The following is a 21940-nucleotide window of genomic DNA, read 5'->3' as shown; positions in this document are numbered from 1 at the left end:
GCGGATTATACTCGAGGATTTACGGTATGTGGTATAAACCCTTGCACATATACTCTGATCTCAAACCCTGTCGTGGTTGTCTTTGTCTTTATCCTTTATGAAATATCAGTCTAGGATGGTGAACTGATGAAATCGTTAGAATACCTGCTGTCTTAAAGTAAAGGATATATTTGTTACACTGTCCAAAAATAAAGATGGGAAGGTCACGGCTGGAATGTCATTAATCATAGGTCTATGTTACCAGGGCTGAGCTGGGGCTAGGCCACCACATTTTTCACGCAGTCAAAACTAGATGAGTAGACATCTCCTGCTACTAATGTTTAGATGAAAGGATCTAATTTATAGATATGATAGTTATTATAATCATCTTTCATGTCAGCATTTGTCTCAGATTTTAAGCTATTAGAAGCATTGTGTAGATATGATTAATTCGTTATTGACTATGATGGCTATGTGGTTAAAAAGCTCAGTTTCCAACTATGTGGTTCCAGGTTCAGTCTTGCTGCACAACACCTTGAGTAAATGTCTTCTACTATAGCCTCGGGCTAACCAGTAGCTTGTGAATGAATTTAGTAGATGGAAACTGTATGGAAACTTGCATGTCTGGTTGTGTATATATATGTCTGTGTGTGTCTTTGTATTTGTCATCCCCCCACCTCTTGACAACTAATGTTGGTTTGTTTATGTAACCACAACTCTTAGAGGTTCAGCAAAAGAGAGTGACAGAAAAAGCACGTGACTTATAAAAATAAGTGTTGAGGGTAGACTTTTTCAACTGAACCCTTCAAGGCAGTACCCCAGCATGGCCGTAGTCCAATGACTTAAACAAGTAAAAAAATAACAGAGAAAAGATTATATCTGAGTAGAAAACTACTTTTTAAGTTTCTTTTTTTATTTTCTTCTTCAGCTCAACATTGAACCAAATCACACAACATTAGCCGGACATTGTTACGATCATGATGTTGCTATGGCTTCATCGTAAGTAACTTTTATTTTCTACTTCTATTTATTTGATCATCTGATGGCTGTGTGGTTAACAAGTTTGCTTCCCAGTTAAATGATCACAGGTTCAATCCCACTGCAAGGATACTTTCAGTGAATGCCTTCTACCATAACATCAGATTGACCAATGGCTTATGAATAAAATATGGTAGATGGAACTGTGCAGAAACCATCACAATGCCTGTGTCTGTCTGTCTACCTGCCCATCAGACAAACGAGACCATTTTTGTGTGAAAGGTGACTTTGTTTACAATCAGTATGTAAACACACATACACACACACAACACAACACACTACTTCAGTTTCCACTCACAATGAGTGAATAGGCCAAATAGAAGATACTTGCTCAAGAAGATGCCACACAATGAGATTGAATCTGAAACCACAGGGTTGCAAGGCAAACTTCTTAACCACACAGCCATACCTGCACCTGACAGTCATGCTATTTCTGAAAAAATAAATACAAATCTTAAGATTATGACTGTGATGATCATTAAATTTGCTTGATTAGAGCTAATCTGGAGCTAAAAAACAACAATATACGTGTGGAGAATAGCCAACTCAAACATTCCCTACAGTCAAACATCTGTCATACTTTACTTCTCATCAACTGGCATAAGGCCAACTCCCTCAATACTACTCCCCACTCAGCTGAGATGAGTCTTGTCTTGCAAGCTACGTAGTGACCTCACTAATAACAGTATCACATAAAAAGTTCTCAGTACAAACTGTAAAGTGCTTGGCATTAAGAAAGATATTCAGCTGTAGAAACCATGCTAAAGCAGACACTCTAGTATGGTGCAGTCCTCTGGTTCACTAGCTCCTGTTGAATCATCCAACCCATGCCAGCATGTGTAATGGACGTTAAATGATGATGATATCAGAAATAATAGTACACATTCTCATGTCTTTTTCTGTCTTCCTTATTTGCAGTTTTGGTATGCTGGGCTCAGTTGATTCCAACACAGGATCCCCTGAACTTGGTTGGGATACAGATGAATTTCCAATGGATGTTAAAAACACAACGTTTGTTATGAAAGTAAGCACTGGACTTGTTTGAAATTTAATTTGTTTTGTTTTTGCTTCTTTACACAAGGTCTATGATGTATCAGTGAAATTGGTCCATAATTTTAGTTTTAGGCATGGACATGGCTGTATGATTAAAGTTTGCTTCCCATCTGCATGGTTTTGGGTTCAATCCCATTGTGTGGAACTTTAGGCAAATGTCTTGTTACTATAGCTCCAGGTTAACCAAAGCCTTGTTAGTTGAATTGGAATACTGAAAGAAGCCTTTCATGTGTGTGTGTGTGTGTGTGTGTGTGTATATACCTGTGTATGTCAACATGGAAAATGTACATTAAATGATGATAATATACATCATCATCGTTTAACGTCTGCTTTCCATGCTGGCATGGGCTGGACGGTTTGACTGAGGACTGGCAAGCCAGGAGGCTGCACCAGGCTCCAATCTGATCTGGCAAGGTTTCTACAGCTGGATGCCCTTTCTAACGCCAACCACTCTAGAAGTGTAGTGGATGCTTTTTATATGTCACCGGGATGAGGGTAGGGCAGTCAAGTGTCACTGGCATCAACCACGCTCGAATGGTGCTCTTTATGTACCACTGGCATGGGTGCCAGTTAGGTGGCACTGGCATCAACCACGACTACAATTTCTTCTCAAGCACAGCATTTTACCTGACGATTGAAGGGTACTTTTAAATGAGCCACAGCTATGATCTCACTTGGCTTGCTGGGTCTTCTTAAGTACAGCATATCTCCAAAGGTTTCGGTCGCTTGTCATTGCCTCTGTGAAGCCCAACGTTCGAAGTTTTTGCTTTACCACTACATTCCATGTCTTCCTGGGTTTACCTCTTCCACACGTTCCCTCCACTTTTAGGGTGTGACACTTCTTCACACCTGTCCTCATCTATACGTAATACATGACCATACCACTACAGCTGATGCTTCTTATGTCCAACTTTTCTCTCAGGGCGCTTACACTCTGTCATGCATGAACACTGACATTACACATCCAGTAGAGCATACTAGCTCCATGTCTTTCAAACCTATGCATGCCCTCAGCAGTCACAGCTGTGTAGCATGGCTAATCATTTATAGTTTTAATGTCTACTTTTTCATGGGTCAGACAGAATTTGTTGAGGTAGATTTTTTTTCTACTGCTGGATGATGCTTCTGCTCAGCCTGGGGCTATAGTAGAAGAGACTTGTTCAAGGTGTCACATAATCAAACTGAATCCAAAACCACAAGATTCGGAAGCAAACTTCTCAATCATACTGCCATACCTCTGCTGATATATGAATGGAATGTAAACGGAATTATAAGAGAAAACTCAGATTATAATATCATAGAATATTTTCAATAATTTTGTTCATTATAATTTTTCTAATGATTTCTCATTATATTTCAGACAGTCTTGCAGCAAGGTGGACTCCAGCCTGGAGGTCTGAACTTTGATTGTAAAGTACGCCGAGAGTCAACACATTTGAACGATATGTTCATTTCTCACATTGGTGTGTATGCTTGTCTTTGATCTGGACATTTTTCAAGTTCTTTGTTACAATCTGACTATACAATATAAATATTGTCTTATTAACAAAGGGAGAGAGAGAGAGAGATTTTCAGTTGTCTCTTATCATTCAATCCTGTCTTTTGTTATTTTATCATTTAATAAATTTTATCTAGTACCTTAACCCATTGGTCTTCAAACTGACAAATAGCTGCCCCTTAAACTCCCAAAATATTAGCAATCCTTATGTGTGTTTATGTGGCAGTCCTACAAAGGACGATGTTACTTTATAGGACTGCCACAATCTTAGGGCATATACACTTTACTATTCGGTACTGTTACTGTATATCTCTCACTCAGAGATTTAAAACAAATAAAACCTTGTTTTTGACTTATTCAGGAGCCATGGATACATTTGCTCAAGGTTTATTAGTGGCTGCCAAAATTCTGACTGATGGTGTTATTCCTGCTGCAGTTAAGGTAAGGATTAATTCTATGCTATCACTTGCTTACCATTTTAGTGTTTTTTGCTATATTATTCTTGAATCACAAGTATTCAAATGTGTGTGTGTGTGGTTAAAAAAAGCAGGAGATGAATTTTAAAGCTGATTTTAGATAATTTAAAAGCTGTATTATTATAGTTATTACTATTATTATATCTAACATACACAATTTGTTGCTGGAGGTGTCATTAATAAAGCAGCTGTTCATTTCCCATGAACTTAGACTCTTTGCACTTCCAAGGAGTGTTGTTTCCTGGATTTGCACCACTTTACTCCTCCTCCTCCTTCTCCTCCTTGCACCAGGACTAGAGAAGTTGTTTTGCTCTTGGTAAGACTAAAAAAGTCCTCTCTACTCTATAAAGACTTCATTCATTCAAGGCAAACAAAGCCAAAATGTGAATTGAAGGCTAAGTATGAGTATAATAGAGAAACAGTGATAAGAGCAATAGGTTGGTAAAGGAAATAGTAATAGAGGTAATAGAAGTGATAGGCAGCTACACTTTGCTTGTTGATAATGAGACTGACTAGAAATACAGTGAGTGCAGTGTAATATGGGAAAAAGGAAATGAGGAGAGTAATGGGAGGGAGAACAGTGTATGTCAACACAGTAATAGAAGAAAGTGTAATGTGTGAGAGAGTGTGTGTGTAAAGGGTTGAAAGAAAGCCATAAAAATGGATAATGGTAAGAGCAAGTTAGTGATGGTATGAGAGAGTGTGGTGAATGTTAATAAAGAGTGATACAGAAGAAAGAAAGTGATGATTAGCAGTAAAGAAAGGTGATGGCATGAGGATTATATATATGGGAGAATTTACGAAAAAAACAACAACAGACGAGGACAGGTGGTGTAAACAACAAATGGATGTATTAGTTTAACGCTTGGGAATTGAGAAAGTCTTTAACGTTTCGAGATACGCTCTTCAACAGAAAGAAATAAGGAGAAAAACAAGGAGAAAAAAATATGGTAGCATGATGACTACTCCAGACTGATGACGAGCAAAGACTCAGAAACATGTCTCTGGATGCAGGCTTAGCTGAGTGGAGGTGCTTGTCTCCCCCTTGTAAACATAAGGACATAGGAAATGTGTCAAGGCCGACAAGAAGCAGTGCAGCTTCCTAGGTCTAACCAACAGTAGTATTATTCCCTTCAGGGGACTGTCACATTAAGCTGACAGCATACAACTACTTCATCGTATCACTACTGCATAAATCTCTCTGAGAGATTTAGAAATGTATTATTTCTAAATCTGTTGAAGGTCTTCTTCAGATTAATGAAAATTAGGTATAATGGTTTACTTTTGGCTATGTGCTGATGCAGTTGTCTCACTAAGAAGCAAGCATCAGTAGCACTTCTTCCTGGTATAAAGCTGAACTGCATTACATCTAGGCTAATTTTGTTCCTTATCAATTGTGTTATAACTCTTTACATAACTTCCATAATCTGGTCCATCGATTTAATGCTTTTGTCATTGCCACTTTCAAGGGCATCTCTTTTGCTCTTGTTACATTTTAGAATGTTACTATTACTCCAGTCATTGGCTGTGATATCTCCCTATACTGCCTAAATGTTAATGTGAGTTACTAACTTGCAACCTACCTCACCAAATATTTCCAGTATCTCGGCAACTATTCCAGATACCTTCCATTGCAACTTTGGTGACCCAGTATGATCGCCAGCATTGCAATGCGGTCAGGAATCCTCACACATCTGATCTTCATATCACAGAACATGCGCAAATCTTTTACTCTCAGCTTTTCTTCTTTGTTAAAACATCTGACTTTTGTAGCTTAGTCTTTCCCTAGATGAATGATATATCACATTATTATGTTTTTTTCTACAGGAACGCTACAGTTCTTTCAATTCTGGGATTGGTAAAAAAATCACTGATGGTAACACAAGTTTTGAGGAATTGGAAGTAAGTATACAACAGGCTTCAAGTTATCTCAAATAATTTTTCATGACTGTGAATAAATTTTGAAGACATCATCACCATTATTATTATATTTCATATTAAATTTCAGAAATTCTTTGATTAATATCTTTATTCAGCATTTACTGGTATAGTATCAGCTCCACATACTGTATTTATTTCTATGATATACACTCATGCACACCACTAAATTATGAACAATGAAAACCTATAAAAATATTTCAAGTATAATGAGCTGTTTTTATTTTTTAGTTTTATGATGTGCAGGAAGGGAAGGGTTTAGTCCTACTTATGATTTCAGACAGAAATACATCGAAAAAATTCATATTTTCGATTCAAGAAGCATATACGGATATGACCTTTGAACCTTACCGGTGTAGATTGTAAAAATGTATCTGGTTTAACATTCTGTTTTATGTCCTTTATATTTTTCCGTACTTCTATAGGGGGTTCCTATAAGGTTGTTATCCACCCCTGATTGGAACTCTCCCGTATGACATGTACGCATGCTCAGTGACTTGCTTTAATTTCCGCAGACTAACGACTCACATACTGTACTGACCGGTTAATATGTCTCCGAAGAAATCACGCAAATACTGCTGTATATGCAGCCACTATAGAGGGAAGAATGTAGACGGCAAAGTTATTTCACTACATAGATATCCTGCAAACGTAGCTATTCGTCGTATTTGACTTCAGAGATCGAGACTTGCGACGAAAGACTTTATTTACACTGCAAATAGCCAAATGTGTTCCCAGCATTTTGTCAATTTTAATGGACCATCGAAAGATCACCCCTTGCCATCCGTTTTTCCAAACAAAGTATTTAAAATATCAGTAAGTGCATGATCATATACGCAGTTAGTAGATGAGTGAAATGTCTCTTTGATTTATCTCCTCATTAACAGATTAGAGCATGTTAAAATTCAAGAGGGAAACAAATTTGAGTGATGTACGTTGGGCTAAACACGAATGTTTAATCTAATAATTGTTGTGTTGATGTACAGGTATTTTTAATAAAGAATTTTGCATTCATATAATAAATACATTGAAATTGTTGTTAATGTTCTGAATGAATGTGGGAATTTCGAGTAAGCCTAGATATGATATTTTTCTTTATATATATATATATATATATATATATATATATATATATATATATATTTATTAATAAGGGTAGAAATTGATATTAATCAATTAGAACCAGTGGTCTAGCATATTAAAAAAATCCGAAGATTAAAATTATATTACATACAAAAATAAGAGGAATGACCAGCAAAAGTGGACTCCTATATGCTAGAAATAGATGTCGATTCGGCATCTATTTCTAGCATATAGGAGTCCACTTTTGCTGGTCATTCCTCTTATTTTTGTGTATATATGTGTGTGTGTGTGTTTGATTAAATAATAAATTTACAGCATTGAATCTAATATTCCTCTAATTATTAGACTTTATAGTGTGACTGTCCTACCTCTTCTACACCTCATCATGCTCATGGCCAAATCAGTGAATGGTTGCTGAAAGCAGATTGGGATCAGGCAATACATCACCGAGAGGAGATATAGGCTTCTGCTTATTCCTGTCTGAAGTATCGTCCGATACTGAAGTATCGTCCGATACTGAAGTATCGTCCGATACTGAAGTATCGTCCGATGAATTTACTTTGTTGACATTCTTCATCGACAGAATTTTTATACCTTTCAGTCAAGTCCGCCTTTCTTCCAGTAACATACTGTCCATATAATCTTAAATATTTCATTAACTCAGGCACAGTAAGTACTTCAATAGCTGAATCATCGAGCTGCTTTATATCCATGATAAGACGTAAAACAATAACAATAGCGTGGATAGTCTGTGGAAGTTTGTCTACATGGAGCGTCGCCTAGCCAAGGGAGATAACCTACTTATAGGAAAGCCCTATATACGGAAGGATATAAAGGACATAAAATGGACTGTAAACACCTCTAATCGAATACGGAAATTATTTGATAATGAAAATCATTAATATTTTCTTTATCAAATACATTCACTCTGTCAATACTGACATTTTATTATTGTAATTGCTGTTTATTAGTAACAAAAGCAATTTCTTTTTCAGATTATTTTCCTATTCCATAGAAAAATGTAGTATTATAGCTGTCAACTCTTTGTTACACATGAGTTGGACAATTCATTTTGACTTAGTTTTGTCATACTCTACTGAACACTGAAATTGTAAACAAGGGTAATACTCACTCATGGATACACGCATGCCCTCCACACATACACGTGTGTGTGTGTGTGTATGTGTGTATATATATATATATATATATATATATATATATATATATATATATATATATTGTGTGTGTGTGTGTGTGTGTGTATGTATCTAATGTATCTATGTATGCATGTATCTAATGTATGTATGTAGCTATATGTTTCTGTATGTATGTATGCATGTATGTGTATATGTATGTATGTATATCATAAAGTATTGATGACAAACTAGTTGTCTGCAAGTGACTGACGGAAAGGTGGGGATGGTGGGTAACGAAGTTAACTCTGAAATCTCATTGGGAGAATGCATACTCAAAGCAATGTAATATTTCCAGCAGTTTACAAGCAAAACTAAACCCATGGATATAATGACAGGCAAAATACGATTATAATCTAAATACAGAAGTAAAGAAAAAGACAAAAAAAATTCTGTTTTACACTTTATAATCTGACCATGAGAACTGTAATTCAAAGTCAACCTGACCTTTTGTGTTGTCTATTTCTGTTTTTCCTTTTCTTTTTCTTATTTTGTCTGTCACTATATTTATGGGTTTAGCTTTGTCTGTAAACTGCTGAAAATAACAAATTGCTTTGGGTATACATTCTCACAATGAGTGAAATGTCGGTAGGATCTTACAAAGGATTTCATCATCATCATCGTTTAACGTCCGCTTTCCATACTAGCATGGGTTGGACGATTTGACTGAGGACTGGTGAACCAGATGGCTACACCAGGCTCAAATCTGATTTGGCAGAGTTTCTACGGCTGGATGCCCTTCTTAATATCAACCACTCCGAGAGTGTAGTGGGTGCTTTTTACGTGCCACCGGCATGAAGGCCAGTCAGGCGGTACTGGCAACGGCCACGCTCAAAATGGTGTATTTTATGTGCCACCTGCACAAGAGCCAGTCCAGCGGCACTGGCAACGATCTCGCTCGAATGTCTTTACACGTTCCACCGGTACAAGTGCCAGGAAGGCGACGCTGAGCACAGGTGCCATCACAATTTATTTTTTAAAAATTACCTGACAATTTGAATATCTTAAAACAGACGGTTTTATGACTTAGAACTAATGACATTTTGTTGGTGCTTGAGAAGAAAACCCATCAAGCCGAGCAAGATCGCAGTCATGGCAGATACCGGTGTCACAGAAATGGCTGAGGTGCTGGTGGCACGTAAAAGAACCCATTACACTCTCAAAGGGGTTGGCATTAGGAAGGGCATCCGGCCATAAATACCATGTCAAATCTGACTGGAGTCTTGTGCAGCCTTCCAGCTTACCAGCTCTGGTCAAACTGTCCAACCCATGCCAGCATGGACAACAGATGTTACATAATAATGACGAACTAAGGGTTGTTTGGAGGAGGTTAGCACCAAGAAGGTTTAATATATATATTTTGTTTTCTACTTCAGGAATACATCATGTCACATGGTGAGCCAACAGTCAGCTCTGGACAGCAGGAACATTACCAAAGCATGGTGAACCATTATTTGAAGATTCAACAGTAATATGTTTCCATACAAAGCGGAGCAGTTTTTTTCTCCCTGGAATGCACTTCAAAAACAAGAAAAAATGTTAAAAAACAAAACAAAATAGTTTTTGTTTATCTGTAAGCAAATCTAAACTTTGTATGTTGCAGATACACAGGAAAAGTTAGCAATAACAATATGAAAATATACTGATAAATATTTTTTTTTTTTTTTCAAAATTTTCCTTGGAATGTCTTTTGTGTTTATTATAATTTACTGAGTAATTAGGGCCGCTAATTGGGTAAAAATTGTGTCGTTTGCATTTTCTTGTTTTTTTATCCTCTCATTTTCTGTATTCAATTTTTAATATTTTGACACCATTTTAAGGGCAGTGGACTGGCAGAATCATTAAAGCATTGGGAAGAATGTCTTGCAGTGTTTGTTCTGCCTCTTTACAGTCCAAGTTCAAAACCTCATCATGATCAGCTTTGACTTTCATCTCTGGGGGCAATAAACAAAAGAGACAGGCTAGTACTGGAGTCTATGCAATTGGCTAACTTCTTCAGCTGAAAATTGCTGACCTTCTGCCTAAATTAAAAACAATTAAATTTTGTGGTTTTGATGAGTATATTCTGAAGCAGTCTTCACGTATTTTTATTAAATATTTTTGTAAACATATGCATGCCATTCATTGACATTACTATTCCAAATGTTTAAATATTTTTCAAATATATGAAGTTTTAATTATAATAATAATAATAATAAGAAGAAGAAGAATAGGTACTTGGGTGTTAAGTATTGTAGAAGGAGACCCTGTGAGACCTTTGACAACAGGTTGCTGTCTGCTCTTAGAGAATTAGCTGGAGCAAGTAAAATCAAGAGCTCTGAGAAGAAATATATTAGTAATAATAATAATAATAATAACAACAACAGCAACAGATACTGAACTGGAGTTGATATTCTGGGTAGTTTATCCCCCCCCCTCCCCACTCCCCAAATGTAATAATGCACACACAGTTGTGGGGAAACTTATACGGAATTTCCAGTGCCTTTTATTAATAACCATTCTGTTACCATATTTCTGGTGAAATACACTGCATTTGTTTCAATTAAATTTAGAAAAATAATGAATTTTGTAAAAACACTTAGTCACTATTAAACTGGTATTTGAACATTTAAATCAACCTATAAAAAAGTTTTGTATCAGATTAACAGGGTTGTTCCAAGCAGGTTGGCATCAAAAGGGTTGAAACAGTATTTTAAAAATATATCCCTACTTTGTATTTTGATATTACAATTAAAAAAGATATAAAAATAATAATTTGTTTATGGTGCTTTGTCTTTTAGATAAATATATATTTTTTATTTGGAATAAATATTTTTAATTACAATTTATTTTATTTGTTTTATCTCATTTTTGTATCAGAATTGCTCATCCACATTTAATATACATTTACATTGGCTTTTAATATACTGACATGGGTGGCAGTGAGCTGGTAGAATTGTTACTGTGTCAGACAAAATGCTACTAAGTATTTTGTCTTTATGTTCTGATTTCAAATTCTGTCATGGTTGACTTTACCTTTTATCCACTTGGGAGTCAATAAAATAAATACCAGCTGAGCCCTGAGGTCAATTGTAATCAACTAGCATCTTCCCCTAAAGTTTCAAGCCTTGTACCTTGAGTAGAAAGGAATGTACTGACATGGCTAGACTCTCTTTCCCACTCCACCTGATCGCTCTCACACTTCTAGAATGTGGATAACCATGTTGCACTTTACAGTAAAAAACCTGTTCTAATCTGGCCCCCTGTCTCATACTTTAACCCCTTATCTCACAGCATAAAGCTGCCTCCTTTGGGTTTGTCGTCTTGTAAGCTGCATGGTGACTTCCCTAAAACTAGTGACATTAAAAAAAGTACCCCAGCACATGCTGTAAAGTGGTTGGCATTAGGAAGGTCATTCATCTCTAGAAATCATACCAAAGCACAATGCAGTCCTTGAACCCATCGGATCATATCAAACCATTCAACTCACGCCAGCATGGAATGTGGATATTAAATAAAAATAATGATGATAGATGGGTTTTTAGAACTTGGGATATTTCCATGCTACTGGAGCAATGGTTTTTATAGTTGCATTCTCTGTCAGCTTCTAACTGTATGATCCTGAAGTTTGTTATTGGTTTGGTCCCAAGTCAACACTGACATGAGAAAAAAAAACAAAACAATGAAAGCCATTCCAGTCATGACCAGCTTGCCTTTTTAAGGGTATGTAGGACAATATTATCTGTGTTCTTTCTCTAAGACCATTGTGTATGATTCAAGGGAGGTTTTGCTGCTATTTCTAGCAGGTCTAACAACTCCACCTAGAGACTTCATCAGTTTGTTTGACCATGAAGTAGTAAAGGGTGTTCAGAAAGTCACTGTGCATGTATATTTTTTATTAATGTACGTGTTGTAATATAGAATACAAGGAAAGTATATGAATGAAAATTATAAATGATTTTGTAAGCAATGTCTATGTATCTACCACCTTCTCGAAATATGTGTTCAATAAGAAATACACTTTCTTCAATTGTTAAGACCATATTTGAGTCAAAATCTGGAGGTCGTTGCCAGTGCCACTGGACTGGCTCCTGTGCAGGTGGCACGTAAAATACACCATTTTGAGCGTGGCCGTTGCCAGTACTGCATGACTGGCCTTCGTGCTGGTGGCACGTAAAAGTACCCACTACACTCTCGGAGTGGTTGGTGTTAGGAAGGGCATCCAGCTGTAGAAACTCTGCCAAATCAGATTGGAGCCTGGTGTATCCATCTGGTTCACCAGTCCTCAGCCAAACTGTCCAATCCATGCTAGCATGGAAAGCGGACGTTAAACGATGATGATGATGATGATGATATATATAGACGTGTGTATACCTACATACATGTGTGTGTTTTTTTTTGTTTTTACCCAACAGCACCTTGACAACCTGATTTGGTGTGTTTATGTCCCCCATAACTTAGAGGCTTGGTAAAAGAAACTGCTAGATTAAATACCAGGCTTAAAAAGCAGGTTCTGGAGTTGATTTGTTCAACTAAACCCTTCAAGGTGGTGCTCCAAGATGACTGTAGTCCAATGTCTGAAACAAGTAAAAGATAAAATACAATAGAAGTCTGCGATGAAAATAATCTTAGAAAGTTAGAAAAATTCAAAATTTTACAGAGGAAGTGAGTAAAAAAATGTGATAGTATATATATATGTATGTATGTATAACATACACATACGAACACACACACACAAACATATACACACATGTCATCAGACTAGAAGAATGTGTGACATTCATTAATGTCTGTGATTCCATAGAGTTACCTATTACAATAAAGTTCAAAGTAATTTCAAATAAAAAAAGTAAATTTCATTAATAAAAGCAGGTTAAAATCTTAGTGATGCAACATTTTATAGACTTATTTACAGTTCTCTGTGTACTCTTAAAATACCCAAAATATATATCTTTGACATGACAGACACTCAACATTAATACAATTCTTTTCATCTGAACAGAACTCAACAAACTTTTCATTAATAAATGTCTGGTTCACCTCACCAAACTAGTTTGATTACAATGAAAGGTTTACTTGTGACTTGCCTAGGTGGGCTTATCTCTATAAAGTAATAAGCTGGTTATAAGGGAAAAAAGAATGAAAAAAAACATGCTTATGTCTGTCTTTGAAGGTCATTTCTATTCAAATACCTGTAGCAGCGGTTGCTTCAATAGTTAAAAGCTTTGTGTTAGAAACCTTATCTTTGAAGTGTAATATATATATATATATATATATATATTTATATACTTTTCATATAACGAAAAGTATCAAGTCACGCTGAAACCCATGACATAAATAAAACCAGATAGCACAAAGGTATGGTTATATAAGATGTAAATAATCGGTCAATATGTGATGTCTTCGTAAGTTATTTGCATAAGACCAGGTCAAAATTTGGGTTGTTATACTAAAAAGTAATTCACAGTTGTTTATAAGTAATAATACTTTTTAAAATTATATTTAAGTCTTTTTGTCATGTATGAGAAATATTTCATATCGTCTCGACCAAAAACAATTTAAACTGCTTGACATTTCATCAAAATTACTAAAATAATTCACAGCTATTTATAATTAATACTGCATTAAAATAATAATAATATTAAAATCCTTTGTCATGAGTAAGAAATATTTTATAAGGTCTCCACTGAAAAGCAATGTAAACTGTTTGACATTTTCATTAAAATTATTAAGTAGAAGATAATAGCAGTAAAAAAAATTGTTAACAAAAATATAGCTGCTTGGGCACCAGAACACTTGACTGGTTCACATGACAGACAGAAAGACAAGCAATTGTGATGGTACATTATAGTTAACCTTTTGACACTACCGGCACTGTATTTTTATTAACACAAACTTAATGAGCAATGGTAGTTTGTGTAGCAATGTGCAAAGGAATATATGGAATGTGGTAATTAATTTACATCTTAGTTTTATTGCCATGATGAAATGAAAAAGATTAAAATATAACAGTTTGTTGTTTCCAGTTTATTATTTTGATGGCATTCATAAATTTGTAAGCTTAATAATGTTTAAATTATTAGGACTCATGATCATAAGATTGTGGTTTCAATTCCTGGACTGGATGATGTATTGTGTTCTTGAGCAAAATACTTCATTTCATATTGCTCCAGTCCACTCAGTTGGCAAAAATGAGTAATTCTGCAACGGGCCAGCATCCCATCCAGGTGGGAAATTTATATGCCATGGAAACCAGGAAACCATCCCTTATGAGTCAGCATAACTCAAGAAGGTAATTTTACCTTACCTTACATAACATTCAGGTTGTCCTGTCAAATGTAACACTTATTTATTCATGTTTTGGATTAATTATGCATATGATGATAACTCATAGACTTGGGTTTATGATAATGTGAGTGTTTATTTTTAGAATAAAATTCTAGGGTGGGTGTGAGAGGCTGCACCTGGTCAGTTTAAATACTAAAAGGTTAAACAAAAATGAGTTAAAAGAACTAATGCAGGGTGGCATGTATTTAAGTAACAAATATTAATAAAGATATATTAAATACCATACAAGACAAATTCTTGATTTATTGAAATTGTCTTCATTTCAAGATGTAAAACAAATGCTTGATAGCAATTAGTACCAATTCCAAATAAGAAGGAAAGATAATCACAAGATTCACAAATTCTCCCAATAACATCATGATGGAGAGATGTTTATGTGACCCTGGATGTAGAGTTATTACAGGGTCCCAGATATGTGACAGAAAAGGAATAAAGGTATCATACCTTTTAAATGTCTCAGTCATTAGACTGCAGCCAGCTATGACTCCAGCCTTTAAGCACTTCAGTTGAACAAATTGACTCCAGCCTTTAAGGGTTTTAGTTGAACCAACTGGCTCCAGCCTTTAAGGGTTTTAGTCGAACAAATTGTCTCAAGCCTTTAAGGGTGATGATGATGATGATGATGATGATTTTTTTTTTAAAGTTATTTTTTCCTGATTTAGATCAAGAGGGAAAATGCTGTGCCCATGGCTTTTAGTGGCTCTCCAAGAACAGTAAAAATGATGTGGTTAATGTTCCTCTTAAACATTTATGAGTTGAATAGTAGATCAAGTTGACTACAACACATGACTGCTATTTAATTCATTGCTTTAGGAAGTATTGAATGGTTAATCAACTTCAGTGGGAATGAATCTCAAAGCTTACTAGAGTGTGACTAAATTTCTGCTTAATGACAATGCTAGTTTTCTATAACATGTTTCTATAATTTGCTGCAGTCAACATAGATAATGTTTCATTTGTCAATGGCTTACTTTCAAGCATTGTTAATGAAGAAAAAGATGTTCTACTTGATAGACCAACTGATTAACAACAGCAGGCAAATTGCCTTTAAATTACATGCTACTGTTTTGAAAAAAGAGGTGGGACACATTTGAAAATGTAGACTGAGATAAGCAATGCCTTGAAGAAAGATGGGATAGCCATGACTGGAATTCATTTGATCGTAAGACTGTTCAATGATGTTTGATCTGGGGTTCAGCAACATCTAGAAACCCCTGCACAACAATATTACTGACAATGACACTTAACTTTCAATTGCACAATTCTCTTTTTTTGTATATGTTTAACCTTTTACCATTCAGATTACTCTGCCAACTATGATGCCTACTCTTTACTCTTTTACTTGTTTCAGTCATTTGACTGCGGCCATGCTGGAGCACCGCCTTTTTAGTTGAGTAAATCGACCCCAGGACTTATTCTTTGGAAGCCTAGTACTTATTCTATCGATCTCTTTTGCCGAACCGCTAAGTTACGGGGACGTAAACACACCAGCATCGGTTGTCAAGCGATGTTGGGGGGGGGGGGGGACAAACACAGACACACAAACACATACACACATACATATATATATACATATATGCAACGGGCTTCTTTCAGTTTCCGTGTACCAAATCCACTCACAAGGCTTTGGTCGGCCCGAGACTATAGTAGAAGACACTTGCCCAAGGTGCCATGCAGTGGGAATGAACCCGGAACCATGTGGTTAGTAAGCAAGCTACTTACCACACAGCCACTGCATTGTTTTAAATTAATCAAAAGATGGCGAGCTGACATAATTGTTAGCATGGCAGGCAAAATACCTGGTGGTATTTCATCCATCTTTACATTCTGAGTTCTAATTCCACCAAGGTCATCTTTGCCTTTCATCCTTTTGAGGTCAATAAAATAAGTACTGTGGAGGCGCAATGGCCCAGTGGTTAGGGCAGCAGACTCGTAGTCGGAGGATCGTGGTTTTGATTCCCAGATCAGGCATTGTGTGTGTTTATTGAGCGAAAACACCTAAAGCTCCCCAAGGCTCTGGCAGGGGGTAGTGGCGACCCCTGTTGTACTCTTTCGCCCCAACTTTCTCTCACTCTTTCTTCCTGTTTCTTGAGTAAAGCTGTGATGGACTGGCGTTTCGTCCAGCTGGCGGGGAACATATATGCCATAAAAACCAGGAAACCGGGCCCATGAGCCTGGCTAAGCTTTAAAAGGGCACATAAATAAAAATAAAAATAAGTACCAGTTGAACATTGGGTCAATGTAATCGATTTAACCCCCTGCCCCCAAACTGCTGGTCTTGAGCCAAAATTTGAAATCATTATTTATAATTAATCAAAAAGTGGCAGAATCGTTAGCTTGCTGGACAAAATGCTTAGTGGCATTTCGTTTGCCTTTACATTCTGAGTTCAAATTCTGCCAAGGTCAACTTTGCCTTTTATCTTTTCAGGGTTGATGAAATAAGTACCAGTTGCATATTGGGGTTGATATATTCGACTAGCCCTTCCCCCAAAATATCAGGCCTTGTGCCTTTAGTAGAAAGGATTATTCTAAATTAACCACACCTTATCTCATAGCTTTGTGATTTCAATGATGTAATTATTTATTTTAGAATGACATTGTAGGGTATGTGTGAAAAGCCAAATCTGGCCAGTTTGACCATAAAGCTGGATATGGCTGGATTAAATGTAAAAGGGCTAAGTGTCTTGTCTGCTGAAGATAAGGCAAGATGACTGCTGTGCTGATGATGTATACTGAAGTAGAAACATATGTCCACAGCTGTCCACTTGTCTTCTGTCAGACTGTTTCTTCATTAATGATACATCAATTTTTGGAGAATTATTGATTCATGAGATGATCTCTCTTCTGCTAGAGTTGTATCAATTGCCACCAAGCATTTGGTTTACCATCTCTTGAATTGGAAACAATTTCAATAAATAAAGAATGTATATATGATATTATTTAATTTACCCTCCATTCATCCTTATTGGTCAAATACAGAGAATTAAATATTATTTAAATTTTTTGTCTGAAGAATTTCTAATTGGAGATATCTTACATGTTTCTCCTGCATGTACAACTTTATAACTCCTATTAGCAAAAGAAACATGTGTAATGGTGAATGAATAATAGCAAAAATATTTCTAATCCCGTTTTGATAAATAGTTACTTTGTAAAAAGTATTTCCCTGAATTTCAACAGTTATGCATGCCTCACACAAATATATTTGGAATACTGGAATAAGCAGATGTGCTTTAAGAGGATACAGCTTGGAATTAAACCCTATCTACATAATATATAGAAATATATATATATATATATATATATATATATATATTAGAAATATAATATTTCTAAATCTCTCAGAGAGATTTAGGCAGTAGTGGAGCGATAAAGTTGTAGTATATTGTCAACTTAATGTGACAATCCCAATAAGGGAATACATTACTGCCGTTTAGCCCTAGGAAGCTGGACGGCTTCCTGTCGGCCTTGACACAATTACTGTGTCCTTAAGTTTGCGAGGGGGAGACAAGCTCCTCCACCCAGCCTAGCCAGCATTCAGGGACATGTTTCTGAGTCTTTGCTCGTCATCAGCCTGAAGTAGCTTGCCAACTGGATAGAGAAGCCTGTTTCGCCTTCGCAAACTTATATAAATCATAGTGAAGTTTATTCACTGATCAGCAAAATTAGAAATATAATATTTCTAAATCTCTCAGAGAGATTTAAGTGCTAAACGGCAGTAGTGTATTCCCTTATTGGGATTGTCACATTAAGTTGACAATATACTACAACTTTATATATATATATATATATATATATATATATATATATGTATGTATGTATGTATGTATGTCTGTGTGTGTGAGACCCTTGTCCAGTTTCTGTTTACCAAAATTCCCTTAGATGACATTGGTTAACAGACAGTTGTCCAAATTGGTATATAGCGGGATCGAACCCGGATGAAACTCTATGACTGCACAGTGAGATTTGGTCGTTATTTCTAGTTAGTCAGAGGATTACGTAGTCTTCTTTGTTAAACCAAAAATCTTATTTTGTGCATGTATAAATATACGGAACATTTATCTCTCAGCAGTGTTGATTATCATTGTAAATTCCTTTTCTCTCGCCAGGAAGGAAGGAACAAAAAATCAAAACAAAAAAAAGCGAAAACAAAAAAGTAAAAACATTTCACCTGCCGACGGAAAATCTGACAGGAGCTTCAACTGTTCAGTCTACACCGCCGTGCTGTCATGGCCCCAATTGCAAGTAAGTTGACGCCGCGCTCGTCGGCTGTCATTACAGCTTCAGGATTTGCACTTGCCTTTTTGTATCGTATTCTATCGCAACGTCTTCACAATAAGTAAGTCCATTCGATTTATTTTGTCGAAATTTTTTTTTCTTTCTGAACTTAACTTACAGAGGTACTATTCACGAAACTCTCGGCCCTTGAGTCACTTTTATAACTTTTTCAGCCGATGACTATGTGCATGCATGCATGTATGTATATACATATATATATATAGAGAGAGAGAGAGATGTATATGCTTTTACTTAGTATTTTTCGTTTGCCGTTTCCTCTATTATTTCTGCGTACGAATGTTGTCATTTGTGCGTATATTTTAAACCAGCTGTCAGTATATAACCAACTAACAAGCCATGACATAATTCAAATATCACCCTGCACTACATTATTCATTTACCCTGTGAATATCCCCAACAGTAAAACAAAATAATAAATGAAATGCATCCTCGATTCCTTGGAAGTTAAAGTGTACTTTTGAAACAGAATTGCGTTAGTTTATATTTTTATTCAGTGAAAAATTTATTTATATTTTAAATGTGACATATGAGAAAATAATTTATACAAATAAATTTATTAATGGGAGCGCATTCAATCATTACCGGCATGCAAGGACTTAAAATCTTTCATAACCTCCCCCTCATCGCTCTCATACTCACACACACATTTAGACATACACACACACACACACATATATATATATACATACATATACACATTTAAACACACACACATATATATATATATAACTCTTCGAAACGCCGGTGTTAAAACGGGGGTAGCTGATGAAGGAAAATGTTCTCTGTGTGGCTTGTGTGTTTTCTGTACTCTGGTTATTATTATTTCTTGTCTACGTTTTGTTTGCAATGTCCTGTACCCAGATATGCACCTATATATACAGGTAGACGTAGGTATGCACACACCTGTACGTACATATATGCATATACTCATTTATTATTTGTTATATATATATATATATATATATATATATATACACATACATGTACACATATACATTCACACACACGTGTCTGAGTGAGAAAGGTTATATATGAAAATCCTTCTATATCTACCTACGTTCACACTTATTTATTATATACACGTTTCTTCCATCTTCTAACGAACACCCTTTCTCCCGTCTTTATTTAATCTATCATCAATCCCTCCATCCATTACTTTTCCGCTGCCTTGCGTTCTTTCCCCCCTCTCACTTTCCTCTTCGTCCCACCCCCTTCCTCTCCTTCTTTCCTTCTTCCCCCATCTCTTCCTACCTCTCCTTCTTCCCCCCATCTCTTCCTACCTCTCCTTCTTCCCCCCATCTCTTCCTTCCTCTCCTTTCTCTCTTCCTTCTTTTTCTTTCTGTCTCGCTATGCCCTCTCTTTCTCTACAAGAAACAGAGGGAGGTGGAGTGGTACACGCAAGCCTTCTTGCTCTTTCTCTCTTTTTCCTCACCCCTCTTCACTATACTTTTTCCCTTTTCATCTCTTTCTAACTCATTTCTTTCTTTGTCTTCCCTTTTATCTTCTCACCATCCCTCTCTCTCTATTTACACATAAATGTATGTGCGCGTTCATATACGTGTGTATCTATCTATCTATGTGTATATATATATATATATATATATATACACACACACACACACAAATGTATGCGCACACACACATATTATATATATATATGCGCATGTATTTGTGCATCTGTGCATATAAATATACGTGCGTATACATGCGCGCGCGCGTATGTATATATGAAATTTCTCCATGCTCTTCGCATTTAATCATCAATAGTAAAATGTTCCGTTATTCTTAAATTAGCTCTTAATAACCTCAATTTAACATTTGTGTGTGCGCGCGCGTGCATATGTATATATATATATATATATTTATATATGTGTATTTATGATTTCAAGTTTAATCCCTTCATCAAGCTTTACGTAAACTAAATAAATAAAAAAAAAATAGAAGTTAATATCAGGATTGAATTTTTTTCTACATTAAGACAAATACGTCTATATATATATATATATATATATATATATACACACACACACACACACACACACACACACACACACACACACACACACACACACACACACACACACACACATTGTGTGTATGTATATATATATATCGATTATTCAAACATTAGCATCATTAATCCTAATCAAATAACCATTGTTTTTTTTTTTTCGCCAAATTCAAACAACGGACTAAGTCAACCTTTATTCAATTTCATTCTTAAGGCGTACCCATATTTCGAAGTGCATATCACCCTGGCTCTCTCTCACTCTCTCTCCCACTCACACATTTCTGCATTTCACTCCTCTCTTATAACTCCCCCCCCCCTCAGTATATAATTCCTATTTCTTCTCCTCTCTTTTTTCTCCCACTCCGTCTTCCTCCTTAATTTGTCCCTCTCTTTTTCATTCTTCGAGTACGTCATATTCCATTCTCTCATTCTTTGACACTCCGCCTCTATTTTACTATCATGCCATTTCCTTTCCCCATTTCGTTTAACTTTGATGTATGTATGGGTCTCTCGAATATATATATATATATATATATATATATACACACACACACATATATAAGATGTGCATGCTCTAGATAGACATAGGTGGGTGGATAGGTACTAAATGTATTATTAAATCGTCACGCAATCCCAAAGTGGACAATCTATCTATCTGTGATATATATATATATATATATATATATATATATATATATATATATATATATATTGACAGACGATCTATCAATAGTCTGAATTGATATATAGATAGATTATCTACATATACACACCAGGAGTTAAGGAATGGAGTAGATACACACACGTACACACATGTACATGCATCGTCATAAACATGCACATATAAATAGCCAAGTGTGTAATATTTCCTTCCTAATAGCTGCATTTAAAATTCTGGACTTTAAAAACATGTGAAATCTACCTTTGGGTCTCTCTCTCTCGTCTGTAAATATGTAATAGATATGTTTTTATTAAAGCCTGGGAGTGTCTTTATAAACACATTGTTAAATGTTATATATGTTCTGCTGATTTTTTTAGTTTTGCG

At 35.8% G+C, this 21940-nt stretch overlaps 2 protein-coding genes and 1 long non-coding RNA gene across 5 annotated transcripts in view; 2 read left to right on the top strand and 1 right to left on the bottom strand.

The window, feature by feature from the left end:
* LOC106873385 (uncharacterized) overlaps positions 1–11086 on the top strand; it is a 28126-nt gene extending 17040 nt beyond the window's left edge. For both annotated transcript variants that reach the window (XM_089354873.1, XM_014920732.3), the window contains exons 10-15: positions 908–978; positions 1936–2041; positions 3431–3533; positions 3930–4009; positions 5872–5946; positions 9635–11086. In XM_089354873.1, coding sequence (XP_089210999.1) covers positions 908–978; positions 1936–2041; positions 3431–3533; positions 3930–4009; positions 5872–5946; positions 9635–9730 — 531 coding nt within the window. In that variant the 3' untranslated portion in view covers positions 9731–11086. The remainder of the gene's footprint in view (positions 1–907; positions 979–1935; positions 2042–3430; positions 3534–3929; positions 4010–5871; positions 5947–9634) is intronic.
* Positions 11087–12116: 1030 nt separating this feature from the next.
* LOC128248325 (uncharacterized) lies at positions 12117–18893 on the bottom strand. Of its 2 annotated transcripts, none has more exons than XR_008264561.2 (2): positions 18757–18893; positions 12117–12814 (listed from the first exon to the last, which is right to left on the bottom strand). It is a non-coding gene; the product is annotated as an uncharacterized LOC128248325 (long non-coding RNA). The 2 variants fall into 2 exon arrangements; XR_008264560.2 differs by lacking the exon at positions 18757–18893 and adding an exon at positions 15030–15410.
* Positions 18801–21940, top strand: part of LOC106873384 (ATP-binding cassette sub-family D member 3) — a 41791-nt gene continuing 38651 nt past the window's right edge. The window contains exon 1 of the mRNA XM_089354871.1: positions 18801–18924. Within this exon, the coding sequence (XP_089210997.1) occupies positions 18815–18924 (110 nt within the window). The 5' untranslated portion in view covers positions 18801–18814. The remainder of the gene's footprint in view (positions 18925–21940) is intronic.

This window comes from Octopus bimaculoides, chromosome 7 (genome assembly GCF_046866305.1).
Source record: "Octopus bimaculoides isolate indiv1 chromosome 7, ASM4686630v1, whole genome shotgun sequence".
NCBI lineage: Eukaryota > Metazoa > Mollusca > Cephalopoda > Octopoda > Octopodidae > Octopus > Octopus bimaculoides.
The sequence above is the reverse complement of the archived record's forward strand: the minus strand, read 5'-3'. Positions and strand labels throughout refer to the sequence as shown.